Source organism: Thunnus albacares, chromosome 7 (assembly GCF_914725855.1).
Source record: "Thunnus albacares chromosome 7, fThuAlb1.1, whole genome shotgun sequence".
Classification (NCBI taxonomy): Eukaryota; Metazoa; Chordata; class Actinopteri; order Scombriformes; family Scombridae; genus Thunnus; species Thunnus albacares.
The window spans coordinates 32374531-32389543 of NC_058112.1; the positions used below are offsets into that span (position 1 = coordinate 32374531).

Consider the following 15013-nt stretch of genomic DNA (forward strand, 5'->3'; position numbering starts at 1 on the left):
CTAAAACCTTTGCACAATAATGTATATCCAGTGATTTTTGGGGATAATGATTCTGCCTTTTTGGTTGATTCTTGTAAACCAAAGAGTCAAAGAAAACAAGTTCAAATACCCCAAAGCAAACAATGACAACATGTTGGATTTACAGCTGGTACAGACAAATTATTCAGGTTCTCGTTCTCCTTTGACCATACTGTACATTATATTTATGTGTCCCAGACTTTTATAAGAGGTTGAGGGACACCTGCCCTGCCTTCCTGACGTCCAACTCTCCTCTCGCTCTCTGATGAAATTTGCTTGCCTAATGCAGCTTCCCCAGAATAGCAACCCGGGGGCGTCTTGGCTACCCCCTTCTCCAAACTTGAGCCTCCCACCTTAGCACTCGATCCTTCCATCTCCTTATTGAGTGCCAGCAGAGGGAGGGGGGAACTGAAGACGTGGACCCTGCCCCACCGCCAGCCTGGCCTTGCCTCCAGGCCAGCTCCTCAGCCAATGGGGACGCCGAGCGGATCGAGTGTCACTATAACAGAAGGACATAATCAGCGCGGTAAGTTTGCAGAATCTGAGAGCCAGTCTCGGCCAGCAGGGAGCTCACTTCTTTCAGCTTTTCTGAGGTAAGGAAGCAGGGGAGAGAGTGAGAGTGTGAGTGGAGGAGAGGAAGCTCAAGTGCAATGTCCCCAAACATCACCCAAACTGAGCTGAGTCCATATGTGTTAAAATCACTGCCAACAACTAGCAGAGGCTGCTGAGGTCAGGGGTGATCAATAATGGACTGATAGCAGATCCCTTTGAGGCTTAGAGAGTGTGATGTTTTTGTGTTTGAGCTCAGCAGTGATGAAACGTAGTTTGAATTGGTGTTTGAGTGAAGTGATTTTTGGCACCTTGCTGTATCTCTATTGGATTCTTTTCTGGAGTTTGAAGCCATGTAAAACCTTCAACTGAGGTTAAAATAAAAAACTTTCAAAGGTTTAAAAGTTCTGAGATTCTTGCAGGACAGCTACTGTGATCTTAAAGGAATTTGTTGTTGTTTTTGTGCCGGTTTGGTCTGAGTCCAGGGACCCAGTAGAGTTTCATACCTCAGGGATTTACAGATGGCTTAAAGCTTTTGAAGCAGCTTTCCGCTTCAGAAGACAGAAGGTGATACTAATAAGTTATGTAACATCATGTGAACGGCGGTGATGCATCCAGTTGTTGTTGTTTAGGGTCAGGAACACTGAATATTTCTTCAAATTTCTGGCTTATAGATTTTTTTGGCTTGTTATTTATAGGTGTAATTGTTTTTTGTTGATGTATATTAGTTAAGCTGTAAATGGACATGGCATGTGTGTACATTAAAGCTCTCATAACTTGAGGATAATCGCTTTAACATCTTGAACAGGAGCCAAGAACCTCCAGACTGGATGTAAAATAATCTAAATGTGGAGTGTTCTTCCTGACTACCAATATCACATCATGGTGTAAACACATTGAAAACCAATTTGAGTTTGGAATTTACAAGATTCAAAGAACACATAGCCCAGCATTAGACCTGTAACCTTCATGGCTCCCTTTCAGGGTTTATTTTAATTCTTGAGCAAAGTGGCCTCTGTCAGCAGGGAGCCACAGGAGGATGATTGAAGGAACCATGTGAAAGCGAGACGGCCAGATAAGGAAATGAAGGTGGAATTATGGGTAGTGGTCCAGGGAAAGGAACCCAATCTTCAACATTGGGTCCACTGAAACCGGATCTGGGACCTGTGCAGCTGTCTGATGGAAATAGTTGTGATGTCGGAGCGCCTTCATGGTGGCCTCACGCTAATGAGACTAATGTGCAACTAATCCGCCATCTAATCACAGATAGATTCAATTATGAATAAATTCAGGTCATGTGTGTTTATCATTGCAGGGTTTTGATCAGATATGTCATCCAGTCTGGAATTTTACAACTGAATTCCTCTGCTGGGAATGTTTTTAGATGTGACAGAATTTTGTAGAAGCTGTAAAGAGCTGATGCTATGTGTTTCTAAAGATAAAAAAGTCTTTAACACCTAAGATGCCAAATGGATGCAGAGTGATCGAAGAGGGCAGGAGGTTGACCTTTACCATGACCCCCTGCAGACAGGATTCTTTTTTTTCTTCCTCCACCCGCAACATTAATCTCCTCCCTCAGCAGTCGAAAACAGGCCATTGGCATAAATCTATGTTTGGCTCCCTTCTCACTTAACAGAGAAGCAGATTCAGGACTTGGATTCGGATTTCAGACCAAAGTCTAATTATAAACTGAAGATGTTTAAAAACTGCAAAGAAATTGGAAATGTTTCTATTTCAACATCACTGTAAAAAAAACATTTAAAAGGATGAGGAACTAAATCTTTTGACATTAATCTACATTAAGAATTTTTTTAGTTTTTAGGTGTGAGGGTCAAAAATGTGTAGACCAGCAGGGTGGGGTTTGTTCAGGGTGGGGTTAGGGTTAGATATTTAAGACATCTGCAACTTAATCCTGAGCTATAAATACAGCAGGCCTCTCGGTCCGTCCTCACAGACACACTTTAAGTTCATTTTTTCTCTGTTGCTTCCAGGTTGCAAAGTCCACTGTCATCATGTCTGACACAGAAGAACAGTAAGTCAATTCCCATTCTCTTTCACAAATGTAAAACTTTTAACCTTTTGGTTAGCACTATGGCAAAATAATCTTAATTTAAGGTCCACTTAATTTTTGTATGTCAAGAGATTTCACCTGCATCTCTATATTGATCTCTATGTGCTATGCAGTTGAAAGCTCTGGAAAAGGGACCCTGAGTTAAGATTATTTTGTCAAACTATTGTCCCCACAGTCAAGTATGAACTATAACACTTGATTTTGATGAGTTGTTGTAATCCTAAATCATAATTTCTTTCCATTCTGTCTTTCAGTGATCATGTCGAGGGTAAGTCACATTATTTTCCCCCAATAAAAAAAAAAATAAAATCTCCAAAAATTAGATCCAGGTACAATCCGGAGGTCCATGCTAAATCCCAATAGTTATTATAAATCTTGCCTAACTGATTTTCCCTCCCTTATACAGAGTTAGATCTACTGGGCAGATTTGTATGTTTGCAGATTTGGCTTGACTCCTCCAGCTGTGCAACAGTGCTGTCTGTCTTAAGCAAATCTGCGCATACAATGTCCTCCTGCTGTTTCATAGTTGCAGATAGTAGTGTCATATATGCTGTGTGAAATCAAATCTTGCAAAATATAAATTACACAAGCCTGCACTGTCCTGTTGGCAATGAATCCTGTAGCTCTGCATGACCACCTGCAGCCGCACAGTCCTCCTAAGCTGAACACACTTTTAGATAAAAGGGACAGTGTCTTTCATGAAGTTTAAACCCACTTTGAGGTCCCGTCTGCAAGCTCTGATCAGCCCAGGTGGACTGTGTTGTTTATGCTTAGCATGGATCCCTAGTGTACCCACATTTTGCATTTGTATTCTACCAAAAATGGGTACAAAGGGGATCTTTTGGTAACGTTCTTCTGCTCCTTTCTTTCTCGGAAAAACAAGAAGAACACGACGGTAAGACGCAGCCTGTAGACTCCAGAGTCTCACGTCATTGATACTAATTTGTCAGTCACTTTTGAAGTCGTGTGTTCTTACCTCCACATGTACTTTTTGTGGCATGCGGGTTAATACTAACGCGATCGGAGATAAATGAAAAGACACAGGTTAAAAGAAATAGATTGCGTCAGGGTAGAGTCTGTCTCTTTATGTCTTCGATGCGTTGCAGTGCAAGTATATCCAGGAATCAGTCACATTTCATCCATCAATGACTGACCATCAATGACTGACCTTTTCCCTCCTGTAACTGCTTGTTGTCTCACCTGCTTCAGCGCAATCCGGTGGCAGTTCCCCCAAACTGCCTCGTCATGAACCTCCTCATACCTCACATCTCGCCTTTCATCTACTCACCACCTCCCCCTCTTTCCCTTTTCCCTTTCTCCTGCTTCCATTAACCCTATCACCGCCCTTCCTCTCCCCTGGATACTCGCTGCATGTTGTGTAGCCGTAGAAGAGGAGGTAGTAGAGGAAGTAGAGGTGGCTCCTGAGGCGGCCCATGAGCCTGAGCCAGAGCCAGAACCAGAACCAGAGCCAGAACCAGAACCAGTGGTAGAGCCAGAGCCAGAGCCAGAGCCAGAACCTGAGCCTGAGCCTGTGGCTGAGCCTGAGCCTGAGCCTGAGGCTGAGCCTGAAGGTATGTGGCATGGAGGGGGGAAGGGGGTATTCTATCATCCTTTCCCAGGCAACAGGTGCAGTCCACCGGCTACAGCCAGCTCAACCCTGTCTCCTAGAAATTATGTTCATATGCTACTAAACTGCAACAGCAAATATGTTTTGCTAGAAACGTAATGCTGGCTGAATTACCTTTTCTCTCAACATAATGAGAATTAATGTATTTGGCAAGTTGCAATAATGTTGATACTGGACGTATGAGTGAAATGTTCACAGACAACGTACCTAGTTCTTTTTTTACCCATTGAAATATCCGATCTTGCAGCATAATATCCATGAGTAGAAACTGCAGCGAAAGATCAGAGCCATGTATAAATGTAGCTTCATTCAGTCAAAGAAACATTACCTGTAAACAAAATTCAGGCAGCGATTACGTTTGTCAAAGCAACGTAACTGGGGAAACAATTTAGTTGTATATAAACATAATTTCTAGAAAACAGGGTTGGCCAGCAAGACAGATCCCACTAATCCTTATCTGCACACATGTTCACCATGTCTGCTAATGCTAATGCTACCTTCCTTTCACCTCTAGACAAAATCAAAGTTATACATATATAAACATATGTTGAGATGATCTTACTCAAAGCAGTTCTCAGTTAAAGTATGACTCATATTTAAAGGTCTATATTTTTGTCCTGCACAGTTCTGCCACACATCTAGGTTAGCATCTGTACTGTTAGCTTCATGTTCTCAAAATAGCATTCTTTCTAAAAAGTTTAAATATGTTTTGGTTGGAGGGGTAGTCAAAATTCTGTTAATTGGCAGCTATAACTGTAGTAGACTATAAAAATCATCTCCATATTACTTATGTAGATGCATCTGTCCATTGCTTATGCTAACACGTTAGCATACAGTATGATACAGTAAACATTCAGAGACTATTAGTACCCTTAAGTACAGTATAAATATAAACCTTAAAGAAATCCAAATTTGATATAACTTTAATTCTGGGAATTGTAGATTCACAACTTCTGAGAATAAACATCTTTCAAAACTTTAGCTTCCTAGCTAGCATGACTAACTTTTTATGTGATGAAGACAAATTAGACTAATTATATTCAGACTGTCACAAGAAAAGGAACTTTCTGTCAATTTTATGTCCTTGAGTAAACCTAGGAAACCTGCAAATACATCAAAGTATACAGAGAATGCTAGTTGATAATTAGCAACTTAGCTTACCATACTGTACGCTAAAATGTTGACATTCATGGAGGACAAAGCTATATACTACAAATACAGAGAATATTTTTAAAGTGATTATTTTAGAGTTTAAATCCTAAAAAAGGGTGAAAAGAAGGTACTCATACTACTGTATCACATGTACTCTAAGTACTTGTGTTTGGCATAGCCTACATGGTTGCTTTTTCATTCATCAGATTAAATACATATTATATCTTGAGCTGCTTCTTTTAAGGGAATAACATTTACTGCCTAGCATGATAATAAATGTTAATTTGATAAAAAGAAGAGAAAGATGGTGTGCCTTAGATTTCATCTTTTATATTTACCTAATATTGTCCCATCTTATATTACTGTCATGTACTCTTGGTAAAGTCCTCCAAGTTGGTGTTGCATTCACATGCTATTTTTTTTTTTATCAAAAATTTGATTTAATGCCAAACCCAATCCTGTGTTAAGCTTGACATGTAAAGCTAAATACACTGTAATTTTCTGCCATGATGATGAAGTTAAAAAACTTCATCATCATTGTATCATTTTTGTATAATTTTTCTTCAATATCCAATGGCATGTGAATGCAGGATTAAAGTTTAAAGGGATCATATTTTTTTGAGCTGTTGAAACTTTGTTGAGCTGTTTCAACAAAGACTTAATGCACGAAATTGTAAATTCTCAAATTCTAGCCAATTACATTATTTACCTTCACCTAATGTTAAAATACGATGAGGAGAGTGGTATCATGTGACTGTTAGTACTGTGAAAATGTATTAGCAATTATTTGAGAATTTACAGTAATTAAATATTCCTTTTCATCTCTGAGTGAGTTGATAGAGATGCTGACACTGCAGCTGATTGACTCTCTGCCATAGTGTCGTAGTTTTAATGTGTTTAGTAGTTTGGATGTATAGTTGCTGCTCCAGCCTGCTAATGCTATTGTTGTCTATTCTGCTTTTGTTTTTCGATGCGTGCTGCATGCAGAGGCCATTGAAGAGGAAGGTATGTTGATTTAAAAACTTCTGACAAATCTGAAATCTGTCATTCTGGCTTTGGAAGGACCACAGTGTCCAGGTCTGACGTCTGCACCCAGGGAACGCCTGCAATTCACAAATTTTACTATCAAAGTCTAGGAGCGCTGCTCAATTGGCACTGAAAGTTCAATTAGAGAAAATTCAATTAAAAAACACACACAATTTTAAATTTTAATAAGGATTTTAAACTGCTAGTGGAGAAAAAGGGTGAAAGAATATGAAATGCTAACACGTGCTTCACTGCGCAGCGACCCCACTCTGTTACTCTCTTGCTATGCCACTCGCCGTCTGCATGGCATGGAGCCGCCAGAATATGGGCTACAAGAATAGAAAGAAATGGAGGAATACGCCTTTGTCTTGCTTGTAGAAAATCGTTTTTGGGTCAAGCCAAAAAACACAAGACACATACTGTAGATACGATACATTAAAATCACAACTTTTAGCAACTTTTCACACAGATGAAAGAAGCGACACACTGAGGCTTGATGAGAAATATTTGTGATTGTACCCCATTGTTGAGATTTTCTGCAACTGTACTCACAGCAAGATGGTTTGCTGATCAGAAAACCTGAAACGTGAAATCAGTTTTTCAATGTGATGTTTTCTTTTGTTTGCTCCTGTTTTCCTGTTGTTCTAACCCTAACTTAAAAAAAGTGAACAAGACTACAACTTAAATTGATAAATGTGTCACACATAGTTTAAAACCATGCATTTGATTCCATGTAAATGCCTGAGAGAAATGAAATAATCTGTTTTGTTTCTAACCCGATGACATGTACTTGTCCCCTCTTCATCTCTTAACCTGCAGAGGAGAAGCCAAAGTTCAAGTAAGTTTCTTTCTCTTGTAACCTGACTTCAAATGATTCCTGTAGATATTTCGATCTGAACTATGTGGCTGAAAAAAAAGAAAACATAAAAACCATTTTAATCAGTGGTGCGCAAGTGCACTTAAGACCCAAACACTCTCTTGTAGGCCCACTGCTCCAAAGATCCCAGATGGTGAGAAAGTGGACTTTGACGTAAGTAGACCTGAAGTGATGACATGAAGGATTTCTGTTCACATGTTGAGTGTTTCTGAATGACTGAGTGTCGTCTCTGTACTTCTGCCCTGCAGGACATCCAGAAGAAGCGTCAGAACAAAGATCTGATTGAGCTGCAGGCCCTCATCGATGCTCACTTTGAGCACAGGAAGAAGGAGGAGGAGGAGCTGATTGCGCTCAAGGAGAGAATTGTGAGTTTTCAGCTGATCACATCACAACGGGAGAGAAAACTCCCCTTTAACATTTCATACAGATATTGGTAGTCAAGAAGATATGGATTCATAATGGGTCACTAAAGTTGTGAACCAGCACTGGGTTGCACCAGCTAATTGTAAATCCATCACTGAATTTGTGTGTAAAGTCGTTTGTAAGTCCTAAAAACTTAAACTTAGCACAATGTAGTTTTCTATTGTTTCAGGAATTTCTCTGAATTTTACAGAACAGCCAAAATGAAAAACGACACTCAGTTATAAAAATTCATGAAACAGGCTGAATGTTGTCTCCTCATGATGGCCTTTTGGAGGCTGTTTTGTATCATGTAGTCTGCGGTGGGATAAATTATATAAAATATAGTGTGTGTGAAGCTGTGTTTTCTGCCATCCTGCAGGAGAAGCGTCGCGCTGAGAGGGCTGAGCAACAGAGGATCCGCGCTGAGAAGGAGAAGGAGCGCCAGGCCAGACGTGAGGTCTGTGGTTATATCTTTATTCATTAATTTAGTTCATTATGAGCTCTTTTTTTAACCATTAAAATCTATATCTTTTACAGTAAAACATTTAATTTAAAAATCACCAAAGTTTAAGGTTTAGGATTCCGTCTGCAGTTTGTACACCTTGAATATATGCTGTAATTATCGTTTTAATTCATACATTACAACATTGTAAGTCTTATTAAATGAAAATGCTCCATTCTCTATTAAGTCTTTATTTGTCAGTACTGTTATTCATTAGAACAAATTTTATAGATTCACCTCAACAGACACTATGATTAACTGTAACTCATCTTTTCTTTGTGAGCGTTTCTGTTTTCTGTGTACTGTAACTTTGAGCACTGGAGAGTGGATGGTGGAGGTCTCACTCTGATTTTTTTTTTTTTTTTGGTGTGAAACAGGAGGAGAGGCGGGTCAGGGAGGAAGCTGATGCCAAGAAGAAGGCAGAGGAGGAGGCCAAAAAGAAGTCAGCTCTGTCCAGCATGGGCTCCAACTACAGCAGCCACCTGCAGAGAGTCAGTACACACACACACACAGGAAAACATGAGCACATGAGGATAGTCTATAGAGACTAACTGCACTAATTTAGAAGCATCTATTTGCCCATCTACTATCTACGTACACAAGTATTAGTTATAGCCGAACTGTCTAAAATAGTAGCTAGTCGTCTGCATATCCGTTAACCTTCGTCTATACAACCACACTTAACAGGCTGACCAGAAGAGAGGAGGAAAGAAAGAGACTGAGAGAGAGAAGAAGAAGAAGATCTTGGCCTCAAGACGCAAGCAGCTCAACATTGACCATCTGAATGAAGAGAAGCTGAAGTACAACTCACACTTTACTTTAATATCTTTCTGATTTTAGACCATTAAATCGTTGTGTTTGAAAGGAAGTTTTACTGATGTTCTTGTGTTTCCTGCAGAGATAAGATCAATGAGCTGTACGACTGGATGTGTCAGCTGGAGTCTGAGAAGTTCGACCACATGGAGAGACTGAAGAGGCAGAAGTATGAGGTGAGAAACAGCGTCCCTGTCGACTTTATCATAATCATAATGAGCTGCAGTAATGTTTACTGGATGTTAATAAGGTTCACTGTGTTTACTATCTGATATGTTTGCCAGAGCTTCTCAAACTTTTGGGTCACTTGATATTAAAACCTTTGATTTGAAGGTTTTAAATATATCATAAAAAATGCACATGAAAAGAAATGCAAACTGTATAATTTCAGGGGAATTAGGGCGCTAAAACCCAAATCATGGGTTAGAAAATGTTGAGAAACTCTGGTGGACAGAGGAAGGAAACTATGTTCATATTGTTTTATATGAACATAAGTGCAAAGACTTTCTGGATTATTAGTTTAATTTATTTTAATGATAACAGGTTCAACTACACTGCTTGCTCTTTCAGCTTTCACATTACAGATGTTTAGTGAAACATAACGTCCTATTATGAGATGAAAATGAGAGTTTATCTTGCAAATTATAGATATGAAGTTAAGTTTTGAGATTCCACCATTTCTAAACTCTTCAGTAAATCTGCCATCTACTGTATGTTTGCTGTAGGATATTTTAAAAAAGATGGCTTTTTACTTTTTTTATTATTTTGATAATTTTGCCTTATAGCCTCTGGATAGCAAAAAAATTAAATAAGCTATTTTATGTTTGTTTTCATACTTTTTTCTTTTTTTTATTAAAGCTAAAAATGAAGGGATAAACTGAATCATAGTCAAATCAGCTCCAGTTTTTATAAACATTTATCATGTGTATAACATGGAACTTGTCATTGAATTTCTGGTTGTAATGTGTAATTTTTGCAGTTTTATTTCATTTTATCATTATTATTATTCATCAGTTTTTGATCAGTTTTATCTGTATTCAAATTATTATTTTGGCAGTTACATTTATATTTCTTTATAGATACAGATACAGAAAAAATTTTGGTTTGGTACCGAAACTGGTGCCGTATCAGGTCTCGTATCAAAAGATACGTAGCCCTAATGTATTAATTAATCCACAGCTTTGTCGACGGTACGTACTTCTTCGCACTGTTCCACAAATTTTAAACTAGCATTCAATAGTTTTAACCAAAAAAATTACATTAAACTCCCCTGAACATCAATTCTGTAAGGTAAAATTACAAAAAAATTTAGTGGCTAAATAACATAAATCCACACTTTTCTCAAGCTGTACCAGCTTTATTGTTGTTGGTTTTTGATGCTGGTGTCCTGAGGTGACCGTCCAGCTGAGCCACCTCTGGATTTGAACCCTCGATGTGCTCTTTGATTCTGTCCAGGTTACAACCCTGCGTAAGAGAGTGGAGGAGCTCAGTAAATTGTAAGTAGAGCTGAGCAGGGTGTCTGCCTGCCGGCTTCAGGCTCGCTGCATGTTAGCATGAAGGAAGGTCAGAAGGAGAACCAGGGCGTCACTACTGGTCGAGCGCAGAGACGACACACCACCAAACAAAGGGAGAACTTAAGAGTTTGTTTCCAAAAGTGACGTCTTTTTATTGACTTTGGAAAAGTTCAGGATACATCTGTAAAATTAATCACAGAGTTGAATTTCCTCTCATCTTTTTTAAAAAGCAATACAGCTTCGATTTTGTGATTTCAGTCATTTTGCATTCATCAGGCTTAACAAGGTTATAATATAAATATTCTATTTTCTAGTCTCTACTTGCTCAGGATCAGAATTTTCATAATGTTTTCAAATAATAATAATAACTGTATTTAACCTTCAAAGTTAAGGAAACTCTGAAGCTGCCACAGTGAAAAAACAACAACAATTCTGACAGTATTTCATTAATAAGAGGAATGTTTTTTTTTTCTTCCTACTACTGGAAGATATTTGTTAACAAAAATAAGAAACAAAGATATTTTTCTCGCTATAATGAAAACAATTCTGTTATAGTGAGATTTGCTGTGATGAGATACATTTACGATATATTTTATTAAAATGTTGGCAGTTCTGAGCTTCCGTACATTAGTTAATCAGACTTAAATTGAGAGAGGGAAAACTGGAAATTGTGTTTTTATAGCTGTCATTTATTAACGTTGTCATTTTGGAATCAAACTCTTCAGTTAAGAGCAGATCAATACATCTACAGGTGGATTTGGGTGACTGTCCGGGTCTCAATGTTAGTTTTAGCATCACAGAGCCTCGGTCAGGTGTGTGTACGGTCAAACAGGTAAGTCAGGGCCTGTTGAGGTTTCAGATCCGAGCTTAACCAAAATCTCTCTGAACTGTCGTTGTTTTTTGGGAAACCACGACGGGCGTTTTAACACCGCAATGATCAGATTATTATGATCAACAAGTGTTTAATCAGAGTAACAACGTTTTTTATCTTCCGTAGCAGGAGATAAATATGTGATACTCCTCCCCATTACTGCAGAAACACTGGTTCTAGTTCAAATCAAAAACACTGATCATATGCATGACACCATCTTGGTTTCCCATGATACCTCAGCTTTCAGCTTTCAGCCCACGGAGCCTGTTAAAGGAGAAGCGAAGGGACTTGGTCGTCTCCTCAGAGGTAAACGTGTCCTGGTGCGAGTTAAAAGCTGCTGCTGTGTCATTTTTCAGGTGCTCACGTACAGGAACCGCATTGATGAGTTACAGAAGCAGTAAGTATTGTCGCTGCTGCGTTCGCTGACGCCCAGTAAAACATAACTCCATTTAACTCCCACCTGTCGTCCAGGTGAACCCTTCCCTATGAAAGACATAACTGTCGTAACATTCAGGACAGTTAATGTCAGTTTATGGCAGTTGTTTAGTAGGGATAGACAGATACATCAGTTCAATGTCTTTTTTTCTTTTAATATAAGTTGGATATTAGAAAGGCAGTGTTTTTCATGATGGAGATTTTACAGCTTGAAGGGTGTCAGTTGTTAGTTTTCGCTCTTAAATCCAAAATAACGGCCCAAATCTCAACTTCTTAGCTCTAAAATCTCAGGATGAGAACTTTCTCTTAGACTTTTGTCACTTAAAAATAGATAAAAAGCCATAAACACACCAAATCCTCACTAACAAACACCTGATACGGTCCAAACTGTCACATCACCTGTTGTCCGAAAATTCAAGACAGCAGCAGTTTGTCATCAAGACTGTTTGGAAATATTTCAGCAGATTGGAGTTTTAGTCATTAAAATATTTTCACAGGCTAATAAGTTAAAGTTAAAGTCTCCCTCCACTCAAAAATATGTTTTTCACATATGAACATGTTATTTTTAGAGGTCTATGAACAGGATTTGTGACATCACAACTACACACAGTTCAGCTTACACAAGTGAAATATATTTACATATTCATAGATTCTGTCATTTTTAACGAGAGAGAAGGAGTAGATGCCATTTTAAGCATTTTAATGTGATAATTATACATTTTGTGGAAAAAAAAGCATATTAGCAACAAATTGTTGTTCCAAATCAGGTAATTTTATATGTCTCAATAAATGTCTGGAGGGGATCTTAAGGCATTTTACTTTGGCTATCTTAAACGTTTAGCAGGCTAGCTAATATAGCTAAAGGCTAATATGGCTAAGTTAATTACAGAAAGATAACTAGCTAACATTGAAAACTGCCGGTGCCTGTTTTCATACTATTAGCTTTCTGTCTTTTTACCTCCTTAAACTGCAGAAAACTGATTATTTGACTCTGAGTAACATCTGTACAACTAAAACTTCAATCTGCTCTTTGTATGTGTGTTATTTTTAAAAAAGTGCAAACGGTTTGCTAAACCAAGCAAACAGATTAATAAACTGTTGGGGAAAAAAAGTATTTGCAGTAGTGCTCAGTCAAAGGCGGTTTGTTAATCCGTGTGCACTCGTTTATTGATTTGTGCACACAGATTGCTGAACTGAGCGTACAGTTTATTAATGCGTTAGTTTTTTGTGTTGATGCTCTAATTTCTCTAATGTTTCCATTGTAACACAAAATATTACGTTATTCCATTATAACTGTAAACACACCAGCATCATCCAGTGTCAGTATGCGAGGAGTGTTACCTGGTGTACTCTGAAAAAGGATGGATCCTTTTCAACGGCAGGTCAATATAATGTAATGATAACAACACACATTAGCTACATCAGACTTTTTGAGAATTAAAAGAATTTTAAACTGATAACTGTACGTTTTCTATCATCCTAACATAGTTACAAAAAAGGGAAGATACTCACACCTACAGAGATTATATAATGCTGAAAAATATGATTATTACACAAAGCGGTGCATCCTTTTTCAGCCTGAAGCTCAGGGTTCCTTCTCTTGATACTGACTCTTTTACTTGACTGTGTGGGAGATCTATTAAAACAGTAGCTGTAAAGATATTCACATCAGACTGGCTTCAGTAATGATGCAGGTAAGTGCTGCATGAGTTTGTCACTGATTGCTGTCTGAAAAGTAAGTCCAGCATGTCAAAGAGACATCTGGAAATGTTGTTTTTCTTCCATTTTGCATGTTGTCTAGTAGTTTTTATGTTGTTTTCTGATTTTTTTGGATAGAAACAGCCTTAAGTCAAAAGACAAAAATTAATTGTGAACATTGTCTCCATTCTTCCATACCTTGCTCCATTAACAATACTTTCAGTTACTTTTTAGATTGCAAGGAAATGCTACGTTAGCATTAGCTACGTTAGCTACCTGGAGGTTTAGCGCTATAAAAAGCTGTTAGAAGCAACAAGATGGAAAACTGGAGAATTTTAATGCTCTAGTGATCAGATGTTGTGATTTGGCAACAAAAAAATATGTGAACAAAAGCTAGAATCAGTGATAATGTGCGCTGCTTTCTGTTCTGTTAGCATTTTGTTAGCAAAAGTCCACAATAAAAAAAAAAAGCACACAAACTAAAAGATTAAAATTTGCTTTTGTAAACTCCTCAAACTAAATCTGATTTATTTAACTGAGAGTTAATTTCAGCACCTCTTGAAGAAGTAAATTTTCGGAAGAGATTTTGGATGACATGCTAACAAGATGCTAAATATCCACCTCCATTTGTACATATAGTTTAAATGTTGCTGCTCCCAGACCGGCTGTACAAACTGTGGTATTCTCGCAGCCTTGGTTGAGGGAGGAATCATTTAAAACCAGCCCAAATTTCTGACGTGTTTTCCTATTTTTTATGTTTCGTATTACAGCAGCAAGAAGGGAGCCGCCGCCCGCCGCAGAAAGTAAACTGTTTCGCTCCACTGCTGCTCAGACACCAAACTGCAATCGCCTCAGACACACGCCTGATGAAGAAACAGACACTGTGGCGAAGGTCGTAGGTCAGAAGAAGCCTTTAACGCTGAGGTTTACCCTGCGGTTACCAAACCATATCCTGATACATGCAACCAGGAGCCTTTAGCTGCTGTTCAATAGGAATAAAAACTACTAAACTCAAGCACCGTCACGCTTCCTCGCCTTGACTGTTTGGTTCTCAGTATTTTTGTAAATAAAGTGTGACTCTCCAAGCCATGACTGTAGATCTGTTGTTATTCAGAAATCAATAAAGTTCAGTATTTTTAAAGTCATTTGTTCAACACTGTTTTCTAACTACAGAGTTGAATTGAACTTGATGTTCACCAGTGGCCAGTTAGTTACCACAAAGTCTCAAAATATCTTTATTTTATTGAAATTCTCTCATCACTATGAGATACTTTTATATCAATGAATCAATGAATGATTCTATGCAGTGACTGGATCAAGATATAAAAGGGTGGAAAAGACAAAGGAAAGAAAAACAAGACTAAGAATCTACAGTAGTGCTGCTAACAGCTGATATATAATACAGGCCAGTGTTTCTATCATGATTGAGTTCATATAAGTGTTAGTTGCTCTCACTTG

General features: G+C 38.3%; 1 protein-coding gene across 7 annotated transcripts; it reads left to right on the forward strand.

Annotated features, from left to right (window-relative positions):
• Nucleotides 1–507: 507 nt before the first annotated feature.
• tnnt3a (troponin T type 3a (skeletal, fast)) lies at nucleotides 508–14700 on the forward strand. 7 transcript variants are annotated; one of them, XM_044355943.1, is made up of 14 exons: nucleotides 511–611; nucleotides 2559–2599; nucleotides 2893–2906; nucleotides 3522–3533; nucleotides 4021–4209; nucleotides 7263–7281; nucleotides 7428–7473; nucleotides 7569–7685; nucleotides 8102–8179; nucleotides 8602–8715; nucleotides 8912–9024; nucleotides 9123–9213; nucleotides 11779–11819; nucleotides 14326–14640. In XM_044355943.1, exons 2-14 carry the CDS (start codon nucleotides 2580–2582, stop codon nucleotides 14360–14362), a joined length of 891 nt encoding a protein of 296 aa, XP_044211878.1. In that variant the 5' UTR covers nucleotides 511–611; nucleotides 2559–2579; the 3' UTR covers nucleotides 14363–14640. The 7 variants fall into 7 exon arrangements, with proteins under 7 accessions (XP_044211881.1, XP_044211882.1, XP_044211878.1 ...); XM_044355942.1 differs by lacking the exon at nucleotides 11779–11819 and adding an exon at nucleotides 10493–10533 and having other exon boundaries at nucleotides 512–611; nucleotides 14326–14700; XM_044355944.1 differs by lacking the exon at nucleotides 11779–11819 and adding an exon at nucleotides 10493–10533 and having other exon boundaries at nucleotides 512–611; nucleotides 3525–3533; nucleotides 14326–14700.
• The last annotated feature ends 313 nt before the right edge of the window (nucleotides 14701–15013 follow it).